This window comes from Ranitomeya imitator, chromosome 5, assembly GCF_032444005.1.
Source record: "Ranitomeya imitator isolate aRanImi1 chromosome 5, aRanImi1.pri, whole genome shotgun sequence".
In the NCBI taxonomy this organism is placed as follows: domain Eukaryota; kingdom Metazoa; phylum Chordata; class Amphibia; order Anura; family Dendrobatidae; genus Ranitomeya; species Ranitomeya imitator.
Window position 1 is genome coordinate 436,919,992 of NC_091286.1, and position 12,029 is coordinate 436,932,020.

Consider the following 12,029-nt stretch of genomic DNA (forward strand, 5'->3'; position numbering starts at 1 on the left):
CACAGTTTTACAGTAGTGTTTCAGTGGCAGACAGTGGCTGACAGATATGCCACTAACAGGACTGATGCAGATGCACAGATTTGCCAATATTAATCTCCCCTTCTTTTTGGGGGGGATGGGAGAATAGTGAATCAATCTGGCCCACAGTTTTACAGTAGTGTTTCAGTGGCAGACAGTGGCTGACAGATATGCCACTAACAGGACTGATGCAGATGCACAGATTTTCCAATATTAATCTCCCATTCTTTTTTGGGGGATGGGAGACTAATTAATCAATCTGGCCCACAGTTTTACAGTAGTGTTTCAGTGGCAGACAGTGGCTGACAGATATGCTACTAACAGGACTGATGCAGATGCACAGATTTGCCAATATTAATCTCCCCTTCTTTTTTGTGGGGGATGGGAGACTAGTGAATCAATATGGCCCAGTTTTACAGTAGTGTTTCAGTGGCAGACAGTGGCTGACAGATATGCCACTAACAGGACTGACGCAGATGCACAGATTTGCCAATATTAATCTCCCCTTCTTTTTGGGGGGGATGGGAGACTAGTGAATCAATGTGGCCCACAGTTTTACAGTAGTGTTTCAGTGGCAGACAGTGGCTGACAGATATGCCACTAACAGGACTGACGCAGATGCACAGATTTGCCAATATTAATCTCCCCTTCTTTTTTTGGGGGATGGGAGACTAGTGAATCAATCTGGCCCACAGTTTTACAGTAGTGTTTCAGTGGCAGACAGTGGCTGACAGATATGCCACTAACAGGACTGACGCAGATGCACAGATTTGCCAATATTAATCTCCCCTTCTTTTTTGGGGGGATGGGAGACTAGTGAATCAATCTGGCCCACAGTTTTACAGTAGTGTTTCAGTGGCAGACAGTGGCTGACAGATATGCCACTAACAGGACTGACGCAGATGCACAGATTTGCCAATATTAATCTCCCCTTCTTTTTTGGGGGGATGGGAGACTAGTGAATCAATCTGGCCCACAATTTTACAGTAGTGTTTCAGTGGCACAAAATAACTGACAGATATGCCACTAACAGGACTGACGCAGATGCACAGATTTGCCAATATTAATCTCCCCTTCTTTTTTGGAGGGGATGGGAGACTAGTGAATCAATCTGGCCCACAGTTTTACAGTAGTGTTTCAGTGGCAGACAGAATGACAGACCGATACCACAGACTGGACTGGCACAGATTTGCCAATATTAATCTCCCTTTTTTCTTTTTATATGGAAGACTAGTGAATAAATCTCGCCCACTGTTTTACAGTATTGTTTCTGTGGCACAAAATGACTGACAGATACAACAGACTGGACTGGCACAGATGCACTGATTGGCAATATAAATCTCCCTTTTTAGGTGTGGGACAGTGCTGAAAAATACAGGCCCACTGTTTCACACTACACAGTTTCAGGGGCAGAAAGTGGCTTGAAGATATATATATATAAAAGGACTGTACTACAATTACTATCTCCCTACAGTAATCTCAGAACAGTATGGCAGGCAGCAATAAAAAGGACTGCTTCACACAAAAGTGTGGACAAACAAACAAGATAGCTGTGCAGAAAGGAAGGAACAACAGGATTTGTGCTTTGAAAAAAGCAGTTGGTTTGCACAGCGGCGAACACACAGCAATGCAGCTATCAGGGAGCGTTATAAGGCAGCCTAAGCTACAGAGCTGATGCAGCAAAAAAAAAAAAAACTCCACTGTCCCTGCAAAGAAAAGGTGGTGTTGGATAGTGGAAATCGCTACAGCACAAGCGGTTTGGGGGTTAATGTACCATGCCTAACGCTATCCCTGCTTCGGACGAAGCGGCAGCAACCTCTCCCTGTGCTCAGATGAGCAGCAGTAAGATGGCGGTCGGCGTGCACGCCCCTTTATAGCCCCTGTGACGCCACAGAAAGCAAGCCAATCACTGCCGTGACCTTCTCTAAGATGGTGGGGACCGAGAACCATGTCATCACGCTGCCCACACTCTGTGTCCTCCTTCATTGGCTGAGAAATGGCGCTGAATGCGTCATATGAAACGCGACTTTGGCGCGAAGGTCGCATACCGCATGGCCGACCCCACACAGGGATCGGGTCAGATTTCATGAAACCCGACTTTGCTAAAAGTTGGTAACTTATGAAAATGACCGATCCGTTTCGCTTAACCCTAGTAGTTACCAGTGTGAGACAAGTAACGCACACAGAACAGGAGAAATTAACTGTGTTCTTGGAAACACATTATTTGCAGCTCTCTCAGCTTTGCTGTATTGCAATAATATTGCAATCCTGTCTGCCTGTGAGATGAAAGCTGAACTGAGAGGAACCTACAGATGTGTCAGGTACAATCACGCACAGCTCTGCAGTGAGATCAGGAGAGCAGAGAGCGGCCATTACACATCACACTGGTATCTCCCCCCTTCATGTGAAATAATCTCTGGAGGTGGAGAGATCTTCCAGGCAACATCTTCCCCATAGCCTTGAAGAGGTAGTTTACATAAAGTGATAAAAGATTATTTCTCAAAAACAAGACTTCCAATGAAGCATACAGGTAGGACTTTTCCTGTATTCCTATATTAAAAGATTAAATACCGAAGGTTAAATGTGATAGCCGATTCCCTCTAAAAAGAGAATAGAACCACTCCGATGACTGAAGATCTGAGCCTCCTGAAGGTGAACTTTTCATTAATTAACACATTGTGCAAAATATAAGTAAATGTAAATTCAAAGCCATTTTCCCCACTTACCTTTGGCAGCAAATTGGAGAAATATTGTGTTAAAACCTGATAGGACTTCCCATTCATTGCAAAGTGAAAGTTTCCAAGGATAGTGGGAATATTAATCCATCCTTCATTTACATTAATTTGTGACTCCAAAAAAAAGAAAAATCAGATTATGAATAACTAAAAATCTATAATTTTTTAAAAACTTTTAAATAACTGTTTTTTTGTGACCATATTCAAAAAGCCTTAACTTTTTATGCTGATGGAAATGTATGTGGACATGTGTTTTGTAGTGTGAGCTTTGTGTTGTTCTATTTGTACTATTTGAGGGGACTTTTACATTTATTTTCTAAATGAGATAAAATGATGCGATCAGTTCTAACTCTGGTTGCCTCAGGGTATGAGCTGACTTCAAACCACCCTCATAAATGATGAATCTGGGCCCTAAATTATGCAAATTAAAACTCTGGAATTCATGGCAATTAATATTTGGTTATAATTTCACCTGACTTGTATTTATATTGTTGTTGGCAAGAGATATGAAATAAAGTTTTAGAGAGTCAATACTTATTTTTTCTGTTTCAAATTGTATGGGCATCCATTTTTGGCCAATCTATGTAGTAGCTCAATCTTCATACTGGAGCATAAATGCTATTTTGCATATTAGATTATGGAACTGTACATACCCTACTCTGTTTTAATAGTCAGTTCTATTATTAAAATACTTTTTTTTAAAAAAATTCTATAATAAAACATACCTTAGCCGTTAAATGGATTTCATGTGTTTGAGTTTCAGTCAAACATTTCCAAGTAAGTGAAGCAGGTAAGTCTTTCTCAGGTTCACAGGCCTCCAACATAATTATGTTGCTGTTGGAGGGAATCATTCCTGATTTTTTACCAACAGTCACAGCCGTCTGAAGGTTATCACCTATAAAACATAAAACTATAGACAGTCCAAGGAAAAGGACAATGATGTTTCAAGATGGGGCAGCAGTCCCTCTATCTCTCCATTTACACCACTTTCTTCTTTATGACATTAGCACTGTGATACTAGATACATGTGTTGCATTTGGACTTTAGATACAGTCATATCTAATTTATTTCTTATAGGTGCATGAAGATCAGATTGTTTGCTGAATGGACGGGGGATGCAATTGCAATCTGAGTTAATCGGACAGTAGATGCAATGACCACAGCTGTGGATGTAGTTCTACTGCCTCTGGAACGTGGCAGACAATAACAACTTCCTGATTAAGAACTGTGATTTAACCCCTTAACGACCGCCAATACGCCTTTTAACGGCGGTCATTAAGGGTACTTAAACCACAGCGCCGTTAATTAACGGCATTGTGGAAAAAGTGAATAGCGCCCCCCCAGTGTCCGATTTTCTCTGGGGTCTCAGCTGCCAGGGGTAGCCGAGACCCCAGAGAACATGATTCGGGTCGGTTTTTACCAACCCCACTTTTGCGATCGCCGGTAATTAACCGTTTACCAGCGATCGCAAAAAAAAAAAAAGATGGTTTTGCATTTATTTTCTCTCCCCTTTGATGTGATCGCACATTAGGGGGGAGAGAAATAGGGTCCCCTGAGCCCCCCACGGTACCTTATGTACCGAAAAAGCTGTCCCCGGCCCTCCTCCGTCTCCTCCGGCATTAACAAAATGGCGGGCGCATGTGCGGATGCGCCCACCAAAATCAAGCTTCCCCCGGAATTGGCAGTAATTGGGGTCGGTTTTTACTGACCCCAGGAGCGATCGCAATCCTGGGGGTCTTTACAGACTCCCGTGGATGCGATCGCCCTACTTAGTATATATATATATATATATATATATATATATATATATATAAAGTTTGCTTTGCATTTTCTCTCTCCTCTGATGTGATCGCACATCAGAGGGGAGAGTAATAGAGCCCCCCCACGGTACCTATTAGTCCCCGCAGCTGATGTCCAACAGTCCCCGGTCCCCAGCACCCGGCCCACAGCTCCCAGCACCCCTTCTTCTCGGCTGGAAGAAAATGGCGGGCGCCAAGATCTGCCAGTGGACACCCGGCAACCAGTGAGAATTTTCTCATTGGCTGCAGGGTTTTGATTACTGTGATATTTCCTATCACAGTGATCAAAACCCCTAATATTTGATAAATATGGCAGCACTTGGGCTGTAGTCTTGTCTAAAGTCCACTTTAAGGGAGGATATTAGCGAAGGAAATGAGGATGTCGAGTCCATATGGGTCGAAATTCATGGAGGGAAAAATGGTAACAAAATTCTCATTGGGGTCTGTTACAAACCCCCAAATATAACAGAAACCATGGAAAGTCTACTTCTAAAGCAGATAGATGAAGCTGCAACCCATAATGAGGTCCTGGTTATGGGGGACTTTAACTACCCGGATATTAACTGGGAAACAGAAACCTGTGAAACCCATAAAGGCAACAGGTTTCTGCTAATAACCAAGAAAAATTATCTTTCACAATTGGTGCAGAATCCAACCAGAGGAGCAGCACTTTTAGACCTAATACTATCTAATAGACCTGACAGAATAACAAATCTGCAGGTGGTCGGGCATCTAGGAAATAGCGACCACAATATTGTACAGTTTCACCTGTCTTTCACTAGGGGGACTTGTCAGGGAGTCACAAAAACACTGAACTTTAGGAAGGCAAAGTTTGACCAGCTTAGAGATGCCCTTAATCTGGTAGGCTGGGACAATATCCTCAGAAATAAGAATACAGATAATAAATGGGAAATGTTTAAGAACATCCTAAATAGGCAGTGTAAGCGGTTTATACCTTGTGGGAATAAAAGGACTAGAAATAGGAAAAACCCAATGTGGCTAAACAAAGAAGTAAGACAGGCAATTAACAGTAAAAAGAAAGCATTTGCACTACTAAAGCAGGATGGCACCATTGAAGCTCTAAAAAACTATAGGGAGAAAAATACTTTATCTAAAAAACTAATTAAAGCTGCCAAAAAGGAAACAGAGAAGCACATTGCTAAGGAGAGTAAAACTAATCCCAAACTGTTCTTCAACTATATCAATAGTAAAAGAATAAAAACTGAAAATGTAGGCCCCTTAAAAAATAGTGAGGAAAGAATGGTTGTAGATGACGAGGAAAAAGCTAACATATTAAACACCTTCTTCTCCACGGTATTCACGGTGGAAAATGAAATGCTAGGTGAAATCCCAAGAAACAATGAAAACCCTATATTAAGGGTCACCAATCTAACCCAAGAAGAGGTGCGAAACCGGCTAAATAAGATTAAAATAGATAAATCTCCGGGTCCGGATGGCATACACCCACGAGTACTAAGAGAACTAAGTAATGTAATAGATAAACCATTATTTCTTATTTTTAGGGACTCTATAGCGACAGGGTCTGTTCCGCAGGATTGGCGCATAGCAAATGTGGTGCCAATATTCAAAAAGGGCTCTAAAAGTGAACCTGGAAATTATAGGCCAGTAAGTCTAACCTCTATTGTTGGTAAAATATTTGAAGGGTTTCTGAGGGATGTTATTCTGGATTATCTCAATGAGAATAACTGTTTAACTCCATATCAGCATGGGTTTATGAGAAATCGCTCCTGTCAAACCAATCTAATCAGTTTTTATGAAGAGGTAAGCTATAGGCTGGACAACGGTGAGTCATTGGACGTGGTATATCTCGATTTTTCCAAAGCGTTTGATACCGTGCCGCACAAGAGGTTGGTACATAAAATGAGAATGCTTGGTCTGGGGGAAAATGTGTGTAAATGGGTTAGTAACTGGCTTAGTGATAGAAAGCAGAGGGTGGTTATAAATGGTATAGTCTCTAACTGGGTCGCTGTGACCAGTGGGGTACCGCAGGGGTCGGTATTGGGACCTGTTCTCTTCAACATATTCATTAATGATCTGGTAGAAGGTTTACACAGTAAAATATCGATATTTGCAGATGATACAAAACTATGTAAAGCAGTTAATACAAGAGAAGATAGTATTCTGCTACAGATGGATCTGGATAAGTTGGAAACTTGGGCTGAAAGGTGGCAGATGAGGTTTAACAATGATAAATGTAAGGTTATACACATGGGAAGAAGGAATCAATGTCACCATTACACACTGAATGGGAAACCACTGGGTAAATCTGACAGGGAGAAGGACTTGGGGATCCTAGTTAATGATAAACTTACCTGGAGCAGCCAGTGCCAGGCAGCAGCTGCCAAGGCAAACAGGATCATGGGGTGCATTAAAAGAGGTCTGGATACACATGATGAGAGCATTATACTGCCTCTGTACAAATCCCTAGTTAGACCGCACATGGAGTACTGTGTCCAGTTTTGGGCACCGGTGCTCAGGAAGGATATAATGGAACTAGAGAGAGTACAAAGGAGGGCAACAAAATTAATAAAGGGGATGGGAGAACTACAATACCCAGATAGATTAGCGAAATTAGGATTATTTAGTCTAGAAAAAAGACGACTGAGGGGCGATCTAATAACCATGTATAAGTATATAAGGGGACAATACAAATATCTCGCTGAGGATCTGTTTATACCAAGGAAGGTGACGGGCACAAGGGGGCATTCTTTGCGTCTGGAGGAGAGAAGGTTTTTCCACCAACATAGAAGAGGATTCTTTACTGTTATGGCAGTGAGAATCTGGAATTGCTTGCCTGAGGAGGTGGTGATGGCGAACTCAGTCGAGGGGTTCAAGAGAGGCCTGGATGTCTTCCTGGAGCAGAACAATATTGTATCATACAATTATTAGGTTCTGTAGAAGGACGTAGATCTGGGGATTTATTATGATGGAATATAGGCTGAACTGGATGGACAAATGTCTTTTTTTGGCCTTACTAACTATGTTACTATGTTACTATGTTACCTCTCTCTTCTCTCCTTGTAGTTGTTCTGGGAGAGAAGAGAGAGAGACTACAGTTCAAGTGCTGCCCTGTCAGTGATAAAAACATAATTTCTGCATCCGCCATCATCCCATTTACCTACCCCCGTTCTCCGTAATCCCTGCATCATCAGCAGTGGATTATAAAACAAAAAAAAATTATAATTTTTTTTCTAATAATTTTTTTTTAAATTTTCTATTGTTAGGGTTAGGGTTACACATATTAGGGTTAGGGTTACGCATATTAGGGTTACGCATCTTAGGGTAACGCATATTAAGTTTATGGTTCCGCATATTAGGGTTAGGGTTACGCATATTATGGTTACGCATATTAGGGTTAGGGTTACACATCTTAGGGTTACGCATATTAGGGTTAGAGTTACACATATTAGGGTTAGCAGCAGAAATAAATAAAAAGGCCCGCAGAACTTTCAGCGCGGAGCAAGCTTACAGCCTGCTTTGCTCCGGCAGCTCCAGCAGTGAAACAGAATCTGCCTCTGAAGCTGAGCAGCTTTCAGACAGTGATGACGACTCTTCCTCCACAGGATCCCCCAGCCCGGTGGTATTGGAGTCGGTTGTCACTGCTGAAGCTTCAGAGGCAGGACCAAGTACCGCAGTCCCCCTACCGCTGTGGTATAATGACAGCTCGTTTTCCCCTCAAATTTCCCCTTTTTCTGCAGTCCCTGGAATAAGAGTAGATGTCGCCAATTTTACCCCAATTGATTTTTTCAAATTTTAGTTAGCCCCGAAGTCCTGCAAATAATCGTCCACCAAACAAACCTATATGCCCGGCAATATATTTCCCAAAAACCCACTGCCTTTCATTCCCGTTCCTGGATCCCCACAAATGTCCCCGAAATAAAAAAATTCTTAGGCCTCACCCTGAATATGGGTTTAGTAAAAAAAAAAAAACACACTCCACTCTTACTGGGCAACAAAAGCTGTCAACTGCACTCCTGTATTTGCATCCGTCATGTCCCGAGTCCATTACGAAGCCCTGATGAGATTCCTCCACTTCAGTGACAATTCCCAAGCCCTCCCAAGAACAGACCCCAACTACGATCGGCTAAATAAATTGAGACCCCCTAATTTCCCGCCTAAAAACTTCATTTCTAAATTTCTATACCCCAGAGCAAAATGTGGCAGTCGATGAGTCCTTGATGAGCTACAAGGGACGTCTGTCATTCTGCCAATTTATTCCCAAATACGGCATAAAATTATACAAAACTTGCGAGAGCTCATCAGGGTACATGTCCACCTTCCTAATTTATGAAGGTAGGGACCGCCAAATAAACCCCCCAAACTGCCCCCAGACAATTGGTATCCCAGGCAAAATTGTCTGGGAGCTAATGACGCCCTTTCTCCATCAAGGGTACCATGTGTATACTGACAACTACTACACGAGCATCCCCCTATACAAATCCCTCCATGCTGCAAATACAGGGGCCTGTGGGACAGTCAGGAAAAACAGAGTGGGGTTTCCGTCACAGTTGGTGTCCAGACGTTTTTGGAGAGGGGGGCGTCATTCTCACTCACAAGTGACCAACTTCTTGCAGTGAAGTGGAAAGACAGGAAGGACGTCTATATGCTTTCCACACTGCATGCGGACACCACTGTGATGGTCAGAGAGAGGGGTGCCATCAGGGACAGGGAAAAACCAGTCTGCGTCACAGACTATAACAAATATATGGGTAGCGTAGACTTGTTAGACCAGGTTCTGCAACCATACCTGGTCAAGAGGAAGACCAGGGCCTGGTACAAAAAGGTGGGAATCTACTTTATTCAAACCGCCACATATAACAGCTTTGTCCTGTATAAAAAATCCCAAGGACCACTTACGTTCCTGCACGTTCAGGAAAAAGTTGTAGAGAGCCTCATATTTGAGTCATTGGCACCCAGGGAAGCCTTTGACTTAGATTCCCGGAGACTTGCAGAACATCATTTTCCTCACCCTGTCCCTGTCACTCCCACCCAAAGGTATCCTCAAAAAAGATGCCGAGTTTGCAGAAAGCATGGCAGACGGAGTGATTCCCGATTCTATTGCCCCACATGCCCATCCCAACCAGGCCTTTGTATCTCCCCCTGTTTTGAGACCTACCACACCACCTACAATTATTAGTTTGTTTGTTTTTTCAATAATTTTTATTATCTGCTTAGTGGTCCCAGTCGAACAATTTGGAACAATTGATAAAGAATATGTTAATTAGTAGATCCCATTTTATCCCATTTCACAATTAATTCCAGAACTTGATCAATCCCATACCAAACTACTATTCCAACAAATTCTCATCCACGTAACCACATCTGTACGCTCTAGAGTGTGGACCCCAAAAATGTTCTTGCAAAGTCAGGTCATCTGAAAATTCTAGGACTCAATCAATCTCATACCAAACTACTATTCCAACAAATTCTCGTCAACGTACACACGTCAATAAGTGTTAGAATGTGGACCCCAGATATGATCTTGAAAAGTGAGATCATCTGAAAATGAATTCTAGGACTTGATTACTCACAAACATTTTTGATCATTTATCTAACTTTGACTATTTTTACAACTGTCTTGCTACACAAAACTTTGGCTTCCATTTATATTACTTATATTTATGTTGATGATACGGGCATGATCATTTTAGTGTAGGATTTCAAAAAAATTAGGAAGTTCCGTACTTATACATTATGGGCTTTACTTTATGGTTCTTGCCGAACCTCTGGTACCAGACAATACTTTCTATAGAGAATTGGTTGTTTTGTGCATATAGCGGTTCTGACCTTGGCGGGTGGGAGCTTGCTATGGTGTACCACGTCTATTGGCACATTCGTCTCTCATATAGTGATTGATGGAGCTAAACGGATGTTGTACGACCAGTCTCTGAAAGTGTCTGCCATTCTAGCCCTGATGGTGTTCTTTTATCTTTGGAATAAACTCCGCTTTGCCACTTAGTTGGCTGCATTTTCCTACACATTTTGCCCTTCATTCCAGTACAGTTTATTCTTCCTGCTACAATATATGCAAATGCGGGACAACTGTTTTGTTAGCAAGACCAATTTTATAATCAGCCAATGTGTTTTAGGAGCATGCCTCCCTCTGTGAGTAATAATTACTGGAAGGATTTTATTGTTTGCTCAATGTCTCTAGAAGCTTTGAATGGGTCCTAGATCTTCAATTTCACCCTAAAGACCAAATGGTGTGCCATCTATTATAGACACTGCTTGGTCACCAGTACTCACATTGGTGCCATATTGGATATATTTCTGAACACTTAAAAACTAGTGAAATAAAATTTGAGGTTTGTTCCTCAGAACTTACAAAAAAGAATCGTAAAAGAGACAGTGAAAAAAATGCAAATTGTAAATTTTCAAGCTTGCGTTGCATCAACTGCATAAAAAATGGTGGCATCAAACTACTCATTACCTCCCTAGATAAATAGATTAGAGGGTACAATTTATAAAAAAAAGACAAATATGGGGGGTTTCTGTTGCTCTTGAACCATACAGGCTCTGCCAGTATAACAATCTATTTCCAATAAAGCCAAATTTGTCACATTGTGCCCCTTTCTGTCCAAGCCCTGCCATTTGTCCAAACAGAACTTTTTGACTACATATTGGATATCGCTGCGCTCATAATAAAGTGGGTAACGAATTGTGGGGTCCACTTTTTGATGTTTTTCTGAAAAAAGTGAGAAATTCTAGTCTAAAACAAGATTTTCGTGGAAAAAAATGAATTTTTTCAATATGACGACCTAATGTTATCAAACTCTGTCGTACATGTGGGTTAAAAATGCTCAATATACCCCTGATTAAAATCTTTGAGGGGTGTAGATTCCAAAATGGGGTCAGTTGGGGGGGGGGTTCTGCTGTTAGGCACATCTACAAACCCAAAATGGTGCCCGCTCTCAAAATTAAGAGATCAAAAAAGTCAAACGGCGCTCCTTCCCTTCTGAGCTCCGCAGTGCGCCCAAACAGAGGTTTACCCCCACACATGGGGTATCGACATAATCAGCACAAATTGCACAACAACTTTTGGGGTCCAATTTTTCTTGCTACCCCTGAGAAAATAAAAAATGGGGGGTGAAAAAAATCATTTTTGTGAAAAAAATATGATTTTTAATTTTTTCGGCTTTACGTTATAAACTTGTGTGAAGCACTTGGGGGTTCAAAGTGTTGACCACACACCTAGATAAGATCCTTAGGGGGTCTAGTTTCCAAAATGGGGTCACTTCTTTAGGCACATCGGTGGCTCTCCAAACACGACATGGTGTCCGATCTCAATTCCAGGGAATTCTGTGTTGACAAAGTCAAATGGCACTCCTCTTCTGAGCTCTACTATGCACCCCCCCCCCACATATGGGGTATCGGCATTTTCCAGACAAATTGCTCAACAAATTTTGTGGTTCATTTTCTCTTTTTTCGCTTGTGAACATAATAAAATTGGTTCTGA

General features: G+C 41.8%; 1 protein-coding gene across 1 annotated transcript in view; it reads right to left on the reverse strand.

The window, feature by feature from the left end:
* Positions 1–12,029, reverse strand: part of LOC138638117 (probable cation-transporting ATPase 13A4) — a 627,752-nt gene that overhangs the window by 152,312 nt on the left and 463,411 nt on the right. Inside the window, exons 19-20 of the mRNA XM_069727139.1 lie at positions 3,479–3,648; positions 2,745–2,867 (exon numbers count right to left, since the gene is read on the reverse strand). Coding sequence (XP_069583240.1) covers positions 2,745–2,867; positions 3,479–3,648 — 293 coding nt within the window. The remainder of the gene's footprint in view (positions 1–2,744; positions 2,868–3,478; positions 3,649–12,029) is intronic.